Below are 20,503 nucleotides of genomic sequence, written 5' to 3' on the forward strand. Positions count from 1 at the left end.
TATTCAGATCCTTTACTTAAGTAAAAGTACCAATACAGCAATGTCAAAATACTCCATTACAAGTACATAAGTAGCAGCGAAATGTACTTAAAGCATTTAAGTAATTGTACTAATTATACAGACTGGCTTCTTTGAGAGTGTTATATTATTAAAGCATATTATATTGTTTGTTTTTTATCATTAACAAATATATGTGTGGAGTCAAGGGTAGATTAATGGTAATATCACTGCATCATATTATTATTAAGTGAATAATAATAATAATAATAATAATAATAATAATAATAATAATAATAATGTAAATAATAATAATAATACACTTTATTTACAATATATAGCACCTTTCACACACTAATACAGCTCAAAGTGCTACAAATTTTAAAAAAGAGCAAACAATTTAACAACAGTTAGGAAATTAAAATATATTATTTATGTAAAATCTTCATCTAAAAAATAACTATAAGACAATAAATGTAGTAGTAGACTTTTTCTCTAATCTTTGATTTTTGGTGATACATTGGATCATTTGAACATTTATTGAAATTAAATCATTTGAGAAGTTTAGAGGGAAAAATCACTATTTGGTGGAGCTGTTAACAACTCATAGACATCTGAAATGTGACCCCGACTACACACTGCTTTTTTGTAAGACGTCAAAAGCCAAAATGTTGTATTTTAAAAGCTTGTTATAATATCCATTGTGTCAGATCTTTATCTGAAAAATAACTAAAGCTGTCAAATAAATGTAGTGGAGTAGAAAGTACAATATTTCCCTCTGAAATGTAGCGGAGTGGAAGTACAAAGTAGCATGATATGGAAATACTCAAGTACCTCGGAATAGTACTTAAATACAGTACTTGAGTAAATGTACTGTTACTTTCCACCACTGGAGGGCAAACACAGTGGAGCTGCAGTCCATCAGGCTAGCTTCACGTCACCATGGCAACTGAACAGAGAGCCTTGAGGGCCCGGTGGCCTACTTTGGTTTGTTCCTCATTTTCCCCCCAAAAGACACTTTTTTCCTCCCGAGAGGACCGAGCTGAACACATCCACAGGGAGGCGACATACTCACTGATACTCAACATGGACGGGACAGAACGATTCTACCTGTTACACCACAATGAATATCTCATGTACAAAATAACGACGAATCCAAAGCCTACTTGATTTTTTTTTATTCACTAGCTTTCATTACTCAGATTTCCTAAATCACTGCTGGAGTATTATAAATGTCTTCTATAAGGCAGATATTTAGCCTCAGCAGTAGTTCTGTTATAAATATGTACATGTTTATATGCAAGAGGAGATACTTTCAGAGCGGCATAGTGGGCAGATAACGGTCAAATAACGGCGGTTGTAATAGTTGAATCACTTGTGGACCACTTGGAGAAATTCTACTCTCCTGCTTTTTATCCTCATCCAAACCGTTGGTATCCATATGCTGGTAGTTGTAGTTTTTTTCTTTGTCTCACAACAGCTACCCAAGCTGGACGTGAGACAGCTATTACACTACATTTCCCAGCTTCCCTCGCGCGGGCGCGCCTCCTCCCTCCACCTTCTTCCCTCCCACTCAACTGGGCCGCGAGGAAGTCGCAAGATGGCTGATGTCGCTTGGAAGTAATGTTCCCCTCTGCAACATGAAGCCGTGAGTGTGGAAGAAAGCGAGGGAGGCACCATCGGGCTTTTATTTTTATTTTCTTTTAAGTTACTTTTCTTTTATTTCGTCAAACATCCATCTCATTCCGCGTCGTGTCCGCCCCGGACTTGTCTTCGGGAGTTGACGCGTCAAATCACGCCGGGGACCCTGCCAGCAGCTAACAGCAGCTAGCCGCACAGTTAGCAAATATTAGTACAGCTAGTCAGTCAACCAGGCTCACCGCTTTTTAGTTTATTTTTAACTGATATTCTGACACCCGCGAGCCAGTAACCTATCGCTACACATGTGCTGACATTTGCCTGAGGTAGTGCAGAATAAATGTCAAATATTTCAGCTGTCAGATTAAAAAAAATAAGGATTTTGCGAGCTGCTCGGTGTAACATCATGTCCGCGAACTGGCCGTCCAGCCTGTGGGTTGCTAACTAATGCGCAGTATTGCATCTGTTTCATGTGCACAAACCAGCAGGATCACTACTTTGTAGAGTTTCTTGATAATATCCACCACCTGGCATGCATTTCCGTTATTAGCTGCCAACCACATTTTGGAAGCCGGTTATGTTAAAGCCAAATTATGGAAGCAGGAAATATGGTGAACTTTTTCTGGTTGTAGGTAGCTGCACTGGCCTTGCTGGCATCTCACCAGAAATCCACAGGGATGGACACTAAACTGAGCACCCACGACCAAAACTGAGGAATTCATTATCTCGGGAAAAAAGTAACGTTAGCTGACACACTTGCACAGCAGTGCATGGTGACTCATTTCACTAGTCTGGGTGACACAGACGTGGTTTCGCAGGGTTTAACTAAACTCTACAGTTAGTCACTACACCGGAGACCAGTTAGCTTGCCTACAGCTAGCTACAGTCTCGCCCCACACCACATCACAAACACGGCGTACAGGACGTATTCAGAGCCCGCTCCCGGCCAAACCCACAGGCTCAATAACACCGTCATGGGAGTGCAGGGTTTTCAAGAATATCTAGAGAAGCGGTGTCCCGGGGCCGCAGTCCCGGTGGACCTCCTGAAGCTTGCCCGTACCGCGGCCCGCCAGCCCCCTCACCATCATCATCCGCACCACCACCCACATCACCCCGGGCCCATGCCTCCCCCGCCCCCGCCTGCCAGGATCCTCATCGACGCTGACTCCGGCCTGCAGCGCCTCTACGGCGGCTACCAGACGGACTGGGTGTGCGGGGGCGAGTGGAACGCCATGCTGGGCTACCTGGCCGCCCTGTCGCAGGCCTGCCTGTACCAGGGCGGCCTGGAGCTGGTCGTGGTTTTCAACGGCACACTGGGGAAGGAGCGCTGGCCCGAGTGGGCGCGGCGAGCTCAGGGCCAGCGACAGACGGCGCAGCTGATAGTCAACCACGTCGGCAGCAAGGCCACCCCGCCTCCCCGGGCATGGTTCCTGCCCCCGGCCTGCCTCAGCCACTGCGTCCGCCTCGCCATGTTCCGCTTCCGAGTGCGGGTGAGCAATGTGATCAAAGCTGTGAAGTTGTTTTATTGTGGTCATTTGCCATGCCGTTCATATAATACTTGCCCTTTCTTGTTGCACGCCCATTTAGTAGCTTACATCATTCGGAGCTGTTTAACTCCTTCCTGTTTGTGAGAAAGTCCTACCACCAGCCCATAACCACTGAAACGAGCCAATGTGTAATTTTGCTGTTTAACTTAACGCTGTGCAAAAATACGAACCCGATCTGTCAAACAGGTTGTTTTGCTTTGGCTGTATCTTGCCAGCAGGGCATAGATTTGTGCTTCTAGCTGATTTTGTGTTGCTGGTCTGCTCTGCTCTCATGGATGTATCTGGGATGGTCTACTGGGAGGAGAAATGTATCCAGTGCAACAGATTTTTTTTTTTAGATATGTGAAGCAGCAGCTACATCCCGATTAAATAGGAGTCAGAAACATGTGTTGTACAACATGACCTAGTCTAGCCTATAGATTACATAACATGAACTCAGTGAACCTTTCATACATTGTTGAACAACTGCTGAGTGGATAGACTATTTATAGATCCTCAGTGCCTGACAGTGCTGCATTTGTGATGACTTATTTTGTATATTTCAGTCAGTTGATGATTTAGAAAAACAATTGAAATAATTTTTTTATGCAAATGACCTGTTGACAAAATATTTGCTCTGACATAAATAGAAGGTTAAGGTGGATGTCTGCTATCTAAAACAGACATCTCATATGGTACACCGCATAAATTAAGGTGATGTTTTTCAAAAAGGAAACGTGACTCATTACATTGTTTTTTGAGGCCTGTCATAAATGCAGTCAACTTTACCTATAGCTTTCTCTTTTCGCCTTTTATCTACCCTTCCGTCTGCTTGCATGCTTGCATTTAAAAAAAAAAAAAACAACACAATGCCATGGTGTATCCTCAGAGGGTTCTTGTTTGAATAGAAAAATCCCACCCACATGATAGTACAACACACTCCGATGCTCCTCGCGCTTGTACGGCATCATTACTCACAGATCCCAGGTGTACTTGTTTTTCCAACTTGTGTTCTGAGAAACAGCTTCAAGTATCAACTTGAGTTACACCTTTTTCTAAATCCATTCCTCTTTGTGCAGCTATTGCATGTAGTGCAACACATGTTTAATCCATCTATATGGAATTTTTGCATTATTTTAGCTGTTCAAATTGGTTTAAATGTTATAATCGGTGACTGACAGATTTAGTAGTCTGTCATAAAACAGGAGCCACACAATCAGCATTGCCGTCTCTGTCCCATATCGCATTCATTTGAGGGAAGAGATTTGATTACCAGCTCATTAAATACATTTTTAATGAAGTAACTGAATATAATTTTAGTTTTCGCATTGATTAACACAGACTTTGATGAACATGATTAACATAACAATCCCCATGTAATCATGACTCTCTCTCTTGCTCTCACTCTGAGACATAACCACGCACATCACTCGTCATTTGGCCTCTGCAGGCGCAGCTGACAGCGGTTCAGATTTTAGCTATTTGTCAGCGCTCTATGAAGCTATTATGTCGCCCTACGTCAGGGTATGTGCCTCACCTGTGATTTGGATATCTTAAAGTATATTGTAAGCATATAAAGTTTGAAGCGTCAGCACCACTGGCATGTGTGATCTCCACCTTTTTATCATAAATTGAGTATGTTTCAGGGACTTCTAGCTTGGTGGCTTTTTACAATATATCACGCTGAATTTGTCCACTTTGCATCCACAGGTTGTACAGACTTTGGAGGACCACCACCAGGAAGTGCTGTCTCTGTACAGGGACTATGGATTTGCTGGCCTGATCGCTCAGGATTCGGAGTTTGCCCTCTGTAACGTACCCGCCTACTTCTCCTCGCACGCGCTCAAACTGAGCTGGAACGGCAAGAACCTGACCACACACCAGTATCTGTTGTCTGAGGCTGCCAGGCAGCTCGGGCTCAAGACACAGCACCTGCCCTGCTTCGCTGCTCTGCTGGGTAGGGAGCGGCACACTTTCACATACCACAGCTTACACACACACACACACACAGTCAGACATGTATACCACCCTGCTCTTTTGTTGCTGAAACTAAAACATATTTTTGGCACCTCTCTTCGACTGTCATACTTTGTTCATTGACACAACAAACATTTGAAAGAGTTTCCGTCTTGCAGGAAACCATATTCTGCCTGATGAGGACCTGGCTGCCTTCCACTGGAGTCTGCTGGGACCAGAACACCCACTAGCTTCTCTCAAGGTACCATATGCTTCGAAGTCCAAAGTCCTCTGCAAACCACAATTTGCTATAAGATCGCATTAGCTCTAATAATGACATATTTTTTGATAATGAGGTGAGGCTTGATTTACCTCAGGTTTAAACAGAACCGGGTCTTTACTTGGGACGGAGCTTTATTTCTAATTTCTCCTGTTTTATTGTTTTTTTTAGTAGTTTTTTTTAGAAGGAAGCATTCCTGTTTTCTGATCTGCTATTTGCTGTTGTTCAGCGCAAACTCTTTCACAATAAGATCCTTCTAAAGGTTCAGGGAGTGTCCTCTCTTCTATAAAAGTCTTCCATTGTGAGACATCTGCGGGAAAAGTTAATTTCTATAATCGCAGTGAGTCAAAATAGAAATGATGGGAACGAATGAGTCATAAATAGATAAGGAAGATACTAACTGGGAGAAATAATTCCCAGTCAGTTGGGAAATGACAATCATACATTAGAATCTCTGGTTTTGATCTGTACAGTGAGTGATCTAGACAAATTAGTCACGTTTCCATTAAACTGTTTTTATGCGCATTTTAAGTATCATGTTAAAAAACAGCTTAATGGAAACGCCAAAATATGAAAAAACGTCCTCAATCTCGTGAAAGAGTTTTTACACTCGCTCGAGGTGGATTTTTGGAAATGTCAAAAAAGCAAAATTGGTAAAGGAAACGCATTTGTATGATAAATAATGATGTAGCGAACGTTTAACTCACATGACTGATCGGCTGTTTCTACTCTCGGCGTCTCCAGATGGTGTGAAACATGGCCGACACTAGCTGACGTGGAAGAACAATCACAACTTGCCAAATTGAAACAAACTCTCTCCATTTTTCTTTCGCCACACAGTAGAACTATTTGTTTTGTTTCAGGTTGGCAATCTCTACTTCTTCTACTGTGTTTACTGGCAGATTACTGAAGTTTATATCGCCATCTACTGATGAAACTATGCGCTGTGTAGTTTATCCGCTTTAAACCAGTTGATGGAAACGCACCTAATTCACGTTTTCCTTTTTTTTTTGTGACATTTCAAAAGTTTGCTTAAAATGCTCTAGTTAATCTAAAGGAAACACAGCTATCGTCATGGTAAACTTGAAACTTGAAGTGTGATAATGGGTTCGGAGGTGCTGTGATGAGCTGATTCAGCAGAGGAAACGCCTCTCTGCTGCTTTGCATTCCTTACTTTCACTTTGTCTATTATTCTCATATATCGTGACGCCTTGTTTTGTGTCACTGCTTACGAATAACACTAGAAATCCTCAAGTAGCTGCTCTGTCTGCCTTCAATGTGTCATAAAAAGTACCAGAGCTGAAAAAAAAAAAAAAATTAATTGGTTGACAGAAAATAACTGGCAAGTCAACTGTTTTGATTTTCAGCCATTTTTCCAGTAAAAACAGTGGAAAAACGCTACACGTTCTCAGGTTCCAGCTTCTAAAATGACAGAGCTTTCTGATTCTCTTTGTCATATGTTGTAGTAAACTGGAACACCTGCTGCGCTTTTGACTTATAGTCAGACAAAACATTATTATTATCCTTCGTTACAGCCCTAATAAGTACATGAATGTAGCGTTTTGATCCTGTAAAATACACACATTAGCAGTTATGTTGCACAGACATCAGAGGGAGTTTTCTCTTTGCTCTTATGCTGAATAATATCTAAGAGGAAAATGTGCAGCTCGTAGTGAAGTCCTGAATGGTGATTTTTCAAATTTGACACCAGGAGAATATTTAGATAAGCAAGATTTATTTTGGTGTCAGACTCACTATTGAAATCCAACGTACAAGTTAGCATTTAAATGAATCTATCCTGTTTTAAAGGTCTGATTTAATTGTGGCATTAAACATATTTGGTCGTGAGGTTTAAATTTAAAAGATAAATAATACAGATGAATATATTCAGATTGCACTTTCACTGTGTTTCTCTCTATCTAACCAAATACATACATTTAAACCTCTGCACTCTTTCCGTCTCAGGTGCGAGCCCATCAGTTGGTGCTGCCGCCCTGTGAGGTGGTGATCAAGGCCGTCTCCGAGTACGTCTCCTCCATCAAAGACCTGGGAAACCTCGACGCCATCGCCAGAGATGTCTTCAAACAGTCACAGGTCGGTCAAGTGCACGCCGGACGTTTTTAACTGAGATATTCTATCAGAAAATGTAAAAGAAAAGAACATGCTTTCAACTCTCATTCGACCTTATATACCAAACCGCCTCTGACAGTTTAAATAGGTCATCGCTGTTGACACAAGGCCTGAGTCAGCATCCTCACACATCAGTGCTCAACCATAGAAGAATCATACCACACCTTTTTATATATAGTCATGTGTGTGTTTGGGAATTTTATCAGAAGAGGGTGCTGTAATATTTGCAGTGTTACTCATAAAAGGGAAATTAAATGTAAATTCAGTCGACTGTTATTGAACATGTATATCTGGGGTTTCATTAGCGTTTTAACTAATCAGCATCCTTTGTCTCGTCACTGCTGTTCGTCAACGTGGCGTTTATCTTCTTGCTGCTCCAGTGGGAGGCTGAGCTAAAACTGCTGCAGCTTTAATTGCTGACATCAAGTTCATGCAGTGGAGACAGTCAGAGCTGAAGCAGTCCGTTGATGGATGGAACAGTTTGATCATTGATTATTCAGTGCAATTTAAAAAAACTGAAATATGCTGTAAATTCACTGGTTCCTGCCTCTCAAATCTGAGGATATGATGTCATGTATGACTGTAAATGTGATATCTTTTTGGGGTTTTGGACTTAAATATAATTGATTGTACTCTATCATTTAGCTAAAGTCAATTAAATAGATAATAATGTAACAGTATGATGTTACAGTTGATCAAAAGTGTTTGAAGTACGGTAGATAAGCAAAGGACAGCCGTCTAACCGGCCCGACTTCATAGTGAGAATCAGTTCGGTCATCAGTTTCAGATGCCAGTCGTGTATTTGTGTTTGTTAAACTTGGACCTCAAAGGATCCGTCTGTCGATGATTTCTACTGTCAACAAACCTCACGAAAAGACTGAGACCGACGACGAATCGATTCTACTAACAAGAAACATTCTTTTCCTCCGTCGTCGTCGTCCGAAAAATGATTTCAAACACATAAAGCGGGTGACGTTTTCCCTTCATTTCCTTATGAACAAACTGTAGTTTATTTTGAGCGGATTCCACATAAACATCCTGCCGCTGGCTCACTCACTCACTCACTTACCGAATCCAAGGCTGAAAATAGTCCCCGACAAATGCACTATTTCCTCCCGTTTGAGTAATGTTTGTAGAGACTACAGTGCCGAGCTGTTTTATTACCTGCTTTTAAAGATTTCTATCTTTTGATTGGAACAAATTGGTTTATGGCGAAGAGCCACAGACAGGGTGAGGAAGTCACACAGATATTTATTTTTATTTTATTTTTTCTATTTTGGTCTTTTAATGGGATCTGTTTAATAATAAAAATATAGAAACATGCAAGCCAAATCCAGGTATTTTTTAATAATAATAATGATAATAATAATACATTTTATTTGTGTTAGTGTTGAGTGTTTTTCAAGGTACTCAAAGATGTTTTACACAGAAGAAAGTAGAAAAATCTCTATTTAAAACACACTAAAAGTACATAAAGTAGCTCTAAAAAGTTGAGTTTTGAGTAGTTTTTGAATGTGGACCGTCGGTGCAGTCGATGTGTTTTGGGAGACACATTTGTCTTGAACTGGATTTAAGATGAAACCAGTTATTGGATTGTGTAGTTATCAATGGCACCTGTGGTCTCTCTTTAATGCTAAAGCTGTGTTGTCCTGAGGTCAGGAGGTTAGTGGGGGAAGCCATGTTGGATAACAGATGTTGACAAATGAACAAGAACGCCTGACATGAGTTTCTTCAAGTCTTTGCTTTGGTTTAATATAAAATAACTCTGCAACAGACCTGCACATCCCTCAGCTGGACATTCAAACATTTCCACATGATCCCAGCATTATATGTCGTCAACACTATCCTCTCTTTGTCTTCACAGTCTCGTATGGAGGACAAAGTGGAGCGATTCAAGAAAGCTGTGGAGTATTTCTCAGCCGCCTCCAAACCACGTTCGCCCAACATGGGGCCCTCCTCTTTCATTTGTGAGTTTGTAAAACTGCTTAGAAAACAAGTTTAGACCACAGAATCATGTAATTGTGTTTTGAGTTACTAAATATGTATTTAATTGTTTTGTCTCATCATGCTCAGTACCTGGGTTTGGACCCAATCCATTTGGGGGACCACCTGGCCACATGGGACCGATGCAGCCTGGAAAGAATCAGGTAGATTCCTTCTGCTCGGTAATCCTCTCATCTTCTTTTATGTGTGTGTGTGTGTAGTTGTTCACGGCTCTACATGAATCTACATGTAGCAGAGTGGATTAAGTTTTTACTCTTTGAAATCCCTTTGTGGCATGTGCTCATTTAGGGGAATAACTGGCTAAGGGAGGAGACTGCAGTCCTTTCCAATCCCAAATCCTCCCTACCAGCCTCCATTAGATGCTCATAGTTTGATCTGAAATAAAATAGGACGGTATCAGTTCCCGTCCGTGAGACATCTTCCCCCCCCCCCCCCCCTTTGCTTCTTTTCCCTCCTTCGCCAATGCATTTTCTTTTCCCTCTACCCCCCCCCCCCCCTCTCCATTTCCACAGTTCCCTCCCCAGGTTCCGGGGTTAAAGCCACCCTATCAAAATGCTCCGTACGGACCTGGCTCCACCCCTCTGTTCCAGAACCCACCACCACCGTCCCAAGACTGCAACGATTCACTGACAGGCAAGATGGGCCTCTCTGACTGGTCAGCTCCATATGATTCCACTCAGGGGGGAAGCCGATTACCCAACCATCACACCGGCACTCAGTCCGGTCCCTCTCCGTCTCCTTCCTCGTCATCAGATGGAGATGAACCCAACGACAGCAATGCAAAGTAAGACACAGAGCGAGCATTAGAGACATGATTAGCAAACTGATAGCTATCTCTGTTACATTTAAAGATCCTCTCCAGTCAGGTATTAAAGGTATACTATGCAGGATTTCCTAAAAAACAATGTACTCATACAAAAATAATCCCTCTCCATCATCACTTATGACCCACTAGAAGTGTGTGCTGGTGTATTTATCTGCCTATCCGTGTCTCTCCTCTGCTCCGCTCTGCTCTCTGTCTCTGTGTCTCGGATGTGTAAAGAGCTGCAAGTGTGTGTGTGTGTGTCTGCTTGAAGCGTTGAACTACACACACACACACACACACACACACACACACAGAGCAGAGAGGCCACAGCGGACAGGATGGAGCATCCACACAAAATCTGCTACCAGCAGGGTTGTGTGCAGAGGTGTGGGCGTGTTTATTTGTGCTTTAGAACGTATCCGCCGTGAAACAATCGGGGGGGAAAAAACATTTTATTTATGTGATTCACAGCTCACCAGTACCCCTTCTCTCTCTCTCTCTCCCCCCAGTTGCATACTGGACCTAGTTGTGATGTCACAAATCATGCTCATAGTCCCACCCCTTTTTTTATGAGTGCAGAGAAACTTTCAGTTGCTGAATGTGAAAACATCCTTCTGGTGTCGAACTCTGCACACACGTCGTTCTGCACAGTGAAGCTCAAACATGCAACTAAGAATAAAAACATCTTTTTGAGTGGAAGGAGACTTTAAGTGAAAAGGAGACTTTGTTGTTTAAGGTGGAGCAATAACGCATGTTTTGACTAATCACAAGGAGAGTTTGGCTTTTTGCAGTTTGTTGACCTTTTTTTACCACAGTAATGCTCAGAAGGGGGAAAAGGGAGAAAGTAGGGAACGTGCTGCTTGAAAGGTCGATTGTACTTAAAAAAAAAAAAAAAAAAAAAGCACTTAAAGATTTATGGCAAGTGGCTGTTTAGTCAGCTTGAGTTTTTAAAAGTCCAGTGTTTTAATTCTGGGAAGTAATGACCTCTGAGCTCATTGTTTGAATCTCGCAGTGTGTTGTTGTGGTTTTCAAACCACTTAAAGAAAAGCTTTAAATAGTTTTTTACGAGGCCTTTTATGGTTTCAGAAGGAGCCGGGACGAAATCTGATTATTTGCTTCGTGTGATGTCACTGAAGTGAACGGAGTCAAGTTGCATTGTGGGTAATGTAGGTGCCAGATTTTTGACAAGGAAGAAGAAAACAAACCGCTCTTCTCGTCCTCTCTTCTATCACTGTTCTGCTTGTTCTTTTGAAGTCCGGCAAAATCGATGAAGTGCTCTTTTTGAAAGCATCACGTTGTGCGTTACCGACATGTTGGCCCACTTTCACCAAGCTGAGGCCAACAGAGACGAATCAGACTGAGCAAACCCGGTGTAGCAGAACAGCAGATGGCTACTAAATACTGTATCATTACTGATTCATCTGATCATGTTAGAAAAGGCCTGTTATAATATCTTAAAGCTCATGTTGACACCTTCAAATGACTTGTTTCATCCAATCAACAGTCCAAAATCTAAAGATCTTCAGTTTATTATAATGTATGACACATAAAAGCTTCAAAATTCTCACATTTGAGAAGCTGCAACCAGCAAATTTTTGGCTTTTTTTTTATTCATGTTCTGTCAATCGGTTAATCAAATAATCATCACAACTCTGAAACACTGTCACACATCTACTGGACTCCGAATTTACCGAATCAAGGATTAGAGCTACTGAGGTTTTGTTGACACAGTGCTCTTCCAAAAAAAAAAAAAAGGGGATTTAAAAGTCAGAATGGGGACACCTTGGATTTACTGTGGAGTGTGTTAAGTGTGTGAGAGGCTTACATCGATGCTAATACTCTTTACTCGTTATTGAAACAAAGTAAGCATCGAGCATGGAGCCGGGTCAGGATAACTAAACCCATCCCTCTGTGTCTTGTCTCTCAGCCATTTGACGGACAAGCCCTCTCGGTGGGAGGATCCCGCCGGAAGGGGGGGCTCGGCCTCTGGAGACGGTTCCCAAGGCAACGGGAGCGGGTCAAACATTCCGTCACTGCTGTCTATGGCGACGCGGAGTCACATGGACATAACCACACCCCCTCTGCCTCAGGTGAGAGTCTGTGAGAGATGAAAAAAAAAAAAAAACATCAACATCATTCAAACTGTGTGACGCAGCACAGTCGTAGTTGGGTTTGACCGAGTCTTTTCATTTCAGGTTAGTGCTGAGGTTCTTCGTGTAGCTGAGCACAGACACAGAAGAGGACTGATGTATCCTCAGATTTACCACATATTGACCAAGGTAAACGGTTTTCCTCACTTGAATGACATCCATTATTCAGTATTGTTAGAAAAACGTCTTTGTATTCGTCTCTGCAAGCGTTCACTCTACGCCGCAAGGCCCATAAATCATCTAGTACAGTTTTAACAAGTGTTATAAAAAGATAATACATCAACCTCCTCAGAATCCTCTAGTCGCTCCCTTCTTTAATCTCTCTTCTTATTCCCTCGTCCTTACCTCTCTCCCACTAACCCACCCACCCACCACTCAGGGAGAGATGAAGATGCCAGTGTGTATAGAGGATGAGTGTAACTCAGAGCTGCCTCCTGCCTCTCTGCTGTTCCGTGCTGCCAGACAGTATGCCTACGGCGTCCTCTTCAGTCTGGCCGAAACACACCGCCGCCTGGAGAGGCTCGCCCTCCGGAAAAGGGCTCCCCTGGAAGGTAGGTGCTGGGACGGAGACTAGAAAGATGATGAGGGTGACGTTGGAGATAGATTGAACATATTATATAGACTGTGCGTATACTCAGATTTATTCTCTGTGTTGTGTCTGAGGATCCAACCAAAGGGGAAAGTTTTCCACACATCCTCATTTTTTTCTTTTTAAACATTTCTGTGAAACTGTGACTCTGTATTTTTCTGGAAACTTTTGATTTATTTTTTTCTTGTAATCTTAGAATAAGAGGACACGTCTCTGTGACTTGTCAGTGCAACCTGACATAAGCTCATAGAAAAAGGGCACATGGAGCCCACCGTGTCATTTTTGATTAATCTGATGATTATTTTCTCGATTTATTGTTCAATCGTTGTCAATAAAATGTCAAAAATAGCGTTATTATAGTTATAATTTTGTGGAGTGGTGATGTCTTCAAATGTCCAGTTTCATCTGATCAACAGCCCAAAATCTAAAGATATTCAGTTTACTGTCATGTGACACATAAAAGCTTAAATTATCACATTTGAGAAGCTGTAACTAACTAATTATTGGCATATTTCCTTAAAAAAACATGTATTAGAGTTTAAAAATAGTTGCAGCTCTAACTGTACTTAGCACCAGCTCTTGGGAATATATTGATGACTAACAGAACTGTTAATGTTTTCAGTTAATGTAAGCTAATGCTAGCAGATAAGTATCATGTTTCAGCTTTATAGAAAAACCAATGAAAGAAACCGTCGATAGCAGAACACACTGAGAACTCAATGTTAGTGGAAGAGAAGTTTGGGAGCAGCTGGCTTCATGTCAGTCTACCTGGGACTTTTTCCACCCCAGTAAAGCTTTTATATTTTTTCTTCTTCCCCTAATTTTTTTTGTCTTTTTTTACTGAACCACTGAAGACCCCTGACCAAAAACAGGCATCAGTGAATGAAGATGGCACATACTGGAGCATGTTTATACAGTTTCTCTACAGTTACCTGAACACCTCCACCATGTCATATTGATCTGTGACTGGGCTGCCGTACCAGTGAAATCCTACTTGTTGACCATCATGTATATCTAAATCCAGTACTTGGCCCTTTTTCTCTGTTCCCTTCACTAATAGGAAGTAGATTTATGGTGGTTATATATCTGCTGACTTGTCACAATACTGATTAAGGGAGGCGGCCACTTATTATGAAATATTTTCCACTTTGATGCGACTCTGTATTCTTTTCCCACGAAGGACATTTTGATGTACCAAACCCAGCTGTAAATATTTGTATATGGACAAGTATGCAGCATGAACTTATGCAACACACTACAGCGTTTATTGCATAAGCTAGTTTGCAATGTCTGTCCCTAGTTGGACTTTCAAAATACATAAAACTCAACAGTAAAACACATATGAAACCGCACAAGACTCAACAATACATATGTGTACATTACAAAACAAACAAACCATAAAAGTTTCATAAATCATCAGATGACTCATGACTGATCCCTCTCTAAAACTGTTTCAGTTTGAGTTTGAAATGCTCTCAGTCATGATCCATTTTGAGTTCTGTAAGTAAAGACTTCCACATGTTGATCCCCTGAGCAGAAAAAGCCTCCTGTCCAAGTGAGGATTTAAAGAAAGGGCACCTTACAATTCCCAGTAGACGCGCCTCGTGTTACCAGCAGGTCACTGAGCTCCTGAGGAGCCGATTTAGACATTAATAGACGAGTTTAAGGTTAGCAAAATGATCAGAACATTAATGTTAGTAATTACACGTGTGCTTTCCCTGAAATGCTGATGATAGAGAGGCCTATTCTCTAAAAAATGTCCTTAAACATGAGAACTGAACCCGTGTTTATATTTATCTTATAACTTAGAAACACACCTGCACCGTCACTGTTAGAGGGTTTAGATGAGTGTGTTAACTGCACCATTAAACGCATGATGATCTGCTCCAAAGCCCTGCACCGAAACATCTGTATCACCGCCTCCGATGTATTTATAGTCCCACTGTTGCATCAGATCCTTTTAAACCAAAGCATGCCGCACGTATCCATACCAAATCTCCCTCTCTCTCTCTCTCTCTCGCCTCCGTGCCACAGTTCCTCCAGTGATTGTCAAAGAGTGGAGCAGCGGTAAGGCCAAGTCAGCCCTGACTCCGGAGCTGGTTCCGGCCCTGTGTTTCCGGGAGTGGACCTGCCCCAACCTGCGGCGGCTGTGGTTGGGTCGAGCCAGCGAGGACCGCTCCAGGAGAACCAGGGCCTTCCTGGCCTGCTTACGCTCCGACTGCCCAGCCCTCCTCAACCCAGCACAAGTCCCACAGCATCTGCTGCTCATGTGCTGCGTGCTCAGGTATGACGGCACGTTTTCAAGATCTATGTTTCTATTCTGGGGCTCCGCTGGAATATATTTGTATGATTTATTTATTATTAATTTATCTTTACCGGCCCTTTACGCAGCCCCGTCAGTTCAGCCTCTGTCTCTTTAAGGCCCACCTCCCGATGAGTCCGCTCTCTTCTGATTGGCCTGCGGCTACGTAAACAAACAATAGTAGTAGGATTTCACCTCGGCAACTTCTCAAATACATCTGAACACGTTTGAGATGAAATTTGATCCGAGATATGCGAGCGGACAACGTGAACAACCTCAGCAGCTAAGATTACAGAAAGGACGGTCGTTTATGGACATGCATGATGAGCTGATGTCATCTCACTGGGAAAGTTAAAAAAAAAAAAAAAACAAACATTACAAGTGAAGTGTTCAGAGCAGGCTGAGACCTGGGCGTTATCTGACAGCTATGCTTTGGAACTTGTTTAACATAGACATCCAATATCATAACAGCATATAAATGTCAGAAAATCACAAAAAGCATCATATTTGCCGCTTTAAAATGAGCATGTGTTATCCGTACTGCAGTAGATGCTTAAACCTCCTCTCGAGGCTGTGTGGTTTTATACAGAATACGCGAGATCGGCATCTCCCTCGCTCTCACAAATTGATGTCAAAATGTTAATGGGATTTTTTTTCCACAGTAAACATTTCAACTGGTCACGGTAGAAAAATCCCAGGTGTTACTCATAACACTAACAATGACATCCGTTCTTTTTGAAGAGTGGCAGTAAAGCGTGACAGCGTGACGTGACAGGGAGCGTTTTGTGTTCTTCCTCCGCTAGAAATTTTTATTAAACCGTTCTGCTCGCCCGCTGGGTCGGATGATATTTACAAATTTAATTACGCACCGTTTATCTCTAAAGGCCTTTTTCACAGAAGACATTTTGAAATGTCATAATAGGAAAAAATAAAGGTGTAAATACTAAAAATTAATGAATTCTTTTCAGTTGGTTTCTGGCTCGCTGTCACACTCTCATGACTTACTGGGACGTTTGAATAGAACGGAGCCATTGTTAATGTTATTAGTAACACCTGCTGGAGTCAAAATATCTGCTGTGAAAATGTTTTGTTTTCCTCCTCCCCCACCCCCCCCCTTCAGGTATATGATGCAGTGGCCTGGAGGAAGGATCCTCCATAGACATGAGCTTGATGCCTTCTTGGCGCAGGCTGTTTCCAACCAGCTCTACGAACCCGACCAGCTACAGGAGCTCAAGGTAAGACGCCGTCGTTATTAGATCATCACTGAATACAGATGTTTCTGCAAACAGTTCTCATTATATTTCTGGTTTGCTTGTTTTTGTGCATCTCACTTCTGAGTAGCACAAACTCTACTGGTACAAGACCAGAACAGCCTCAGAATCAGTGATGCAGCTTCTGGATATGTTCAGCTTTTTACAATCCTTTTGAAGGATTTAGCTGGCAGTTTTCTATATATTTCTTATTGTCAGCAAATCTCATGTGCAGAACCAAACCAACAATGAACTCATCCTACTTACAAGTGTTGTGTGTGTGTGTATCCAGAGTCTGATATATCTTATTGCTCTGTGCCATAGATCTCTGTTGTTGTCCGAAAACGATTAAAATCATGTCAGTGAGCCACATTGTTGCACTGGGTGACATGTTCCTTTGCCCCAAAGGCAACGGTATTTTATTTAGAAACGACTCCAAAGAGTAATAACAGCGATAAGATTGTAACCTTGAAGTTCCTCGTATGGCGGACGCCACCGCACGTGTGCAGGAAGGTGGTTCCTTTTGCAGAGTTTCACTAGCTTATTTGCTAGAGGAATAAGATATATCAGGCTTTGGATACACACACGATACTTGTTGTAGGATGAGTTAATTGTCGGTTGGGCTCTGAGATTCGTTGACAATGAGAGAAATACAGAAAATCAGCAGACATATCCGGTAACGGCGTCTTCAGACCGGATGCGGAAGCGTTGTGAAGCATCAGTTCTCGTGCGAGCAGGAGCCTGGCTGTTCACATCAAAAGCACATTTCTCTGCACAGCGATTCTGCTCCTCTGCTCTTTTCTAATCACGTGTAGAGCTGATCTTTATCATGGTAAGTAATAACCTCATCAATTTGAACCCACGGAAGGGTGATTTTAAATAAAAAGCATTCGGAAACGTCTCCCTCAGACACAAGATAGAGCAAGACCACATGACTCATGACTCCTCTACACTGTCTCTACTTGTATCTTCCTGTCTTCTCTGCCGCCCTTCTCTCTGCGCTGCATACGATGCGGAGATGCTGTCACTGTTGGTTTGTGTGTTGGCTGTCAGGTGGAGAAGGTGGACGCCCGCGGCGTGCAGCTGGCTGCTCTCTTTATGGCCGGCGTTGACACAGCACTGTTCATCAATGATGTGTGTGGCCAGCCATTGCCATGGGAACACTGCTGTCCCTGGGGCTTCTTTGACGGCAAACTGTTCCAGAGCAAACTGGCCCGGGCCGCTCGAGACCGGGCTGCCCTGCTGGACATGTGTGAGGGGCAGGTACGAACCGAGGATATGATATGATATGTCTTTTTAAGTCCAGAAAGCATCTTAAAACCACAGTCAACAGTAACAGTAGGGCTGCAACTAACAGCTGTGTGTGTGTCATTCACATCATTAACCGTGTCGACAGCTGAAATTGTGAATCACGGTCCTCTCTGCCTTGCAGGAGGAGCTGGTATCCAAGGTTGAGAAGATGCGTCAGGCGATCCTCGAGGGCATCAACCTGTCCCGCCCTCCTCCTCCTCCCCCTCCTCTTCCACCTCCTGCCTTCCTACCCCCCGCCATGGTGCCCCCTTTCTACCCCATGCCTCCCCTCTACCCACCTCGCCCCATGGGCGGCATGCCTCCTCATCATCACCCGCATCATCCACATCACCCGGCCCAGCACAGACCCAGAGCCTTCCCAGGTACAGAGATGCTCGTTTTCTCCGGCTTTCATACAAATAAACTGAAACACACTTGACTTTTAGTTGGATGTAGACATTCTCTACGATAACAGAAGTATATCTCAGTAATCGGTTGTTTTCTTCTTTCTTCAGGCATTCAGTCCATCCCCCCTCAGGGAGGGAAACTGGAGATAGCTGGCATGGTTGTCGGCCAGTGGGCTGGGAACAAACCAATCCGTGGGAGAGGGGGGTTCAACATGCAGGTGGTGTCAGTGGGAGCAGGGAAAGGGTGAGTACGATGATGACTTTTTTTTTTTTTTTTTTTTTTAAATCACCACAACTACGATAGTTTAGAAGTCCGTATCCAAAACCTTGAAATCCTATTAACAACAGTCACTGCCATTGAAGAAACAGAGATTAAGATTAAAGCAGACAGGCTGTTGTTATTGCCGCTAGAGGCGATAAGCTTAAAGAAAATATTCTCGTTTAAGTGCCTCGTTAGAGCGGAAAGTGGCAGAGCGAAATATCTGAGTCAAAAATTGGAAATACCAGAAGGTAAATACAACATCAAGCCAGAAACATTAAACAGCTCTCCAACAAGCTCGCTATCCAACAAACGTATGCCAACAAAGCACATTTAAGAATATTGTTACACCATCCACTTGATTATGTACCTCAAGGCATTTGCACTGCAATTTTATATTAACAGGAAATATCAGCTGACACAACAGCTTCTTACATTTCGGGCACAACAATTGACTTTTACACAGGCTGCCAGAAAGTAAAGAAGTCCCTGCACGGATTTACTTCGCTACAATGAAGCAGCTCTGTGTGAAATCTCACAGTATTAAATGCTGGTGTGGCCGAGCCTTAAGGCGGACTACTGGCACTGATACTGGTTTTATTCTGCATCTCAACGTGTCTGTTTCTACTTCACAGGAGGGGTAAAGAGATTCCAGCAAAAGTAAGGGGAGGGAAAAAGGCAACTGCCAACAGAACACAGGTACGACCCGAGCTTAACTTTCACTCAAAGCTCTGTAGCCTCGTAGTTCATTTTTCAAGATGAATCAAGCTATAAATTCCCTCGTCGTCTGTCATTTTCTAACTTCTGACACCTCCTGCTGTTCTCTTAAACCTCCAGACGTCATCCCCCCCATCCAGCAGTCCCCCAAAGCCCTCAGAGGAGGCGGGCTCCACGCCAGAGGTTGCGACCCAGCAGCTGAACGGCAGCTCAGCAGCCTCCGCCATCAGCCAGCCCTTGGAGCTGGCCCCCCTGGCCCAGCCAATCCCGTGTGCCTTAGCCAGCAGAGACAACCAATCAGAGGGGGTGGAAGTGGAGGCCCCCTGTTGCCTTGACGACTGCCCGTCAGACGGAGCGCTACAGAAGGAAGAGTGACGGCGTCCTTACCGGGATGCGCTGCTCTGAGAGAGTTATCTGTGTTCGACTGCCTTTCCCTGTTTTTGTAGCCCTGCCTGCTAGCTGTGCACATTTATCACATGGAGCAGGAAGCGACGCGAGGCTCCTCCTCGTCCTCTCTGCTGCTCCATGCGATAAGCCAAAGCAGTTAGCTGTTACTCCCTTTTTAGTTTTCTCATGTGGTTTTACATTGTTTTATGAAGAGAGGATTTCTCCATGAGTCTGTAAGCGCCCCACCCCTCAAAAATCCTAAATGCCTCCCTCCCGCACTCAGAGTAAAATAAGCTTGAAGCCCCACCCCCCCCACCCTCCCACCCCCCCCCCCACCCCCATTACCGCCCACCACTTAAACGAGCCCCCTCTTAAGTATGGGTACCTGTACAGTTTGAGTTTCTTATTTTGTGTTTTTTTTTTAATGGTCCCATTGTTTGAATCTCTGCACACAGATGTTAAGCTTGCGGTTACGGTGACAGATTGGATGTGGTTTCCATGGTTACAGCATCTAGGCCTGGTCGCCATGGTCGGTAGTTGTGTGTCGATGCGGTTCGTTGCCATAGCCATCTCGTGTTAAGATTTGTCTTACATGAGCTCAGAGAGATGTTTTCAGAGTTTGACTCTGGATATGTGGGGAAAGATTTAAGTATCATTCTTCTGTGCAGTGACCCGCGTCCCCCCCCCAAAAACTCTGCAGGCTAGCCGCTCTGCTGAACACATAGAGTTAGCATACTCGCTAGCAACAAACCCCTTTTTATAGATTGATTGGTTATCTATCACTGGAGCACTTCTGCACCACCATGGTATTAGCGT

The 20,503-nt window shown here is 43.2% G+C and overlaps 1 protein-coding gene across 1 annotated transcript; it reads left to right on the forward strand.

The window, feature by feature from the left end:
• Nucleotides 1-1,549: 1,549 nt before the first annotated feature.
• On the forward strand, nucleotides 1,550-20,009 carry fam120c (family with sequence similarity 120C). Its single transcript, XM_042408137.1, has 17 exons — nucleotides 1,550-3,125; nucleotides 4,872-5,118; nucleotides 5,297-5,379; nucleotides 7,363-7,491; nucleotides 9,392-9,494; nucleotides 9,601-9,674; nucleotides 10,044-10,315; nucleotides 12,264-12,426; nucleotides 12,532-12,615; nucleotides 12,866-13,037; nucleotides 15,110-15,359; nucleotides 16,498-16,612; nucleotides 17,681-17,890; nucleotides 18,060-18,300; nucleotides 18,433-18,568; nucleotides 19,219-19,282; nucleotides 19,421-20,009. The coding sequence occupies exons 1-17, from the start codon at nucleotides 2,610-2,612 to the stop codon at nucleotides 19,673-19,675; spliced, it is 3,114 nt and encodes a 1,037-aa protein (XP_042264071.1). The 5' UTR covers nucleotides 1,550-2,609; the 3' UTR covers nucleotides 19,676-20,009.
• Nucleotides 20,010-20,503: the final 494 nt, after the last annotated feature.

The sequence above is a fragment of the Thunnus maccoyii genome, chromosome 4 (genome assembly GCF_910596095.1).
Source record: "Thunnus maccoyii chromosome 4, fThuMac1.1, whole genome shotgun sequence".
Taxonomy (NCBI): domain Eukaryota; kingdom Metazoa; phylum Chordata; class Actinopteri; order Scombriformes; family Scombridae; genus Thunnus; species Thunnus maccoyii.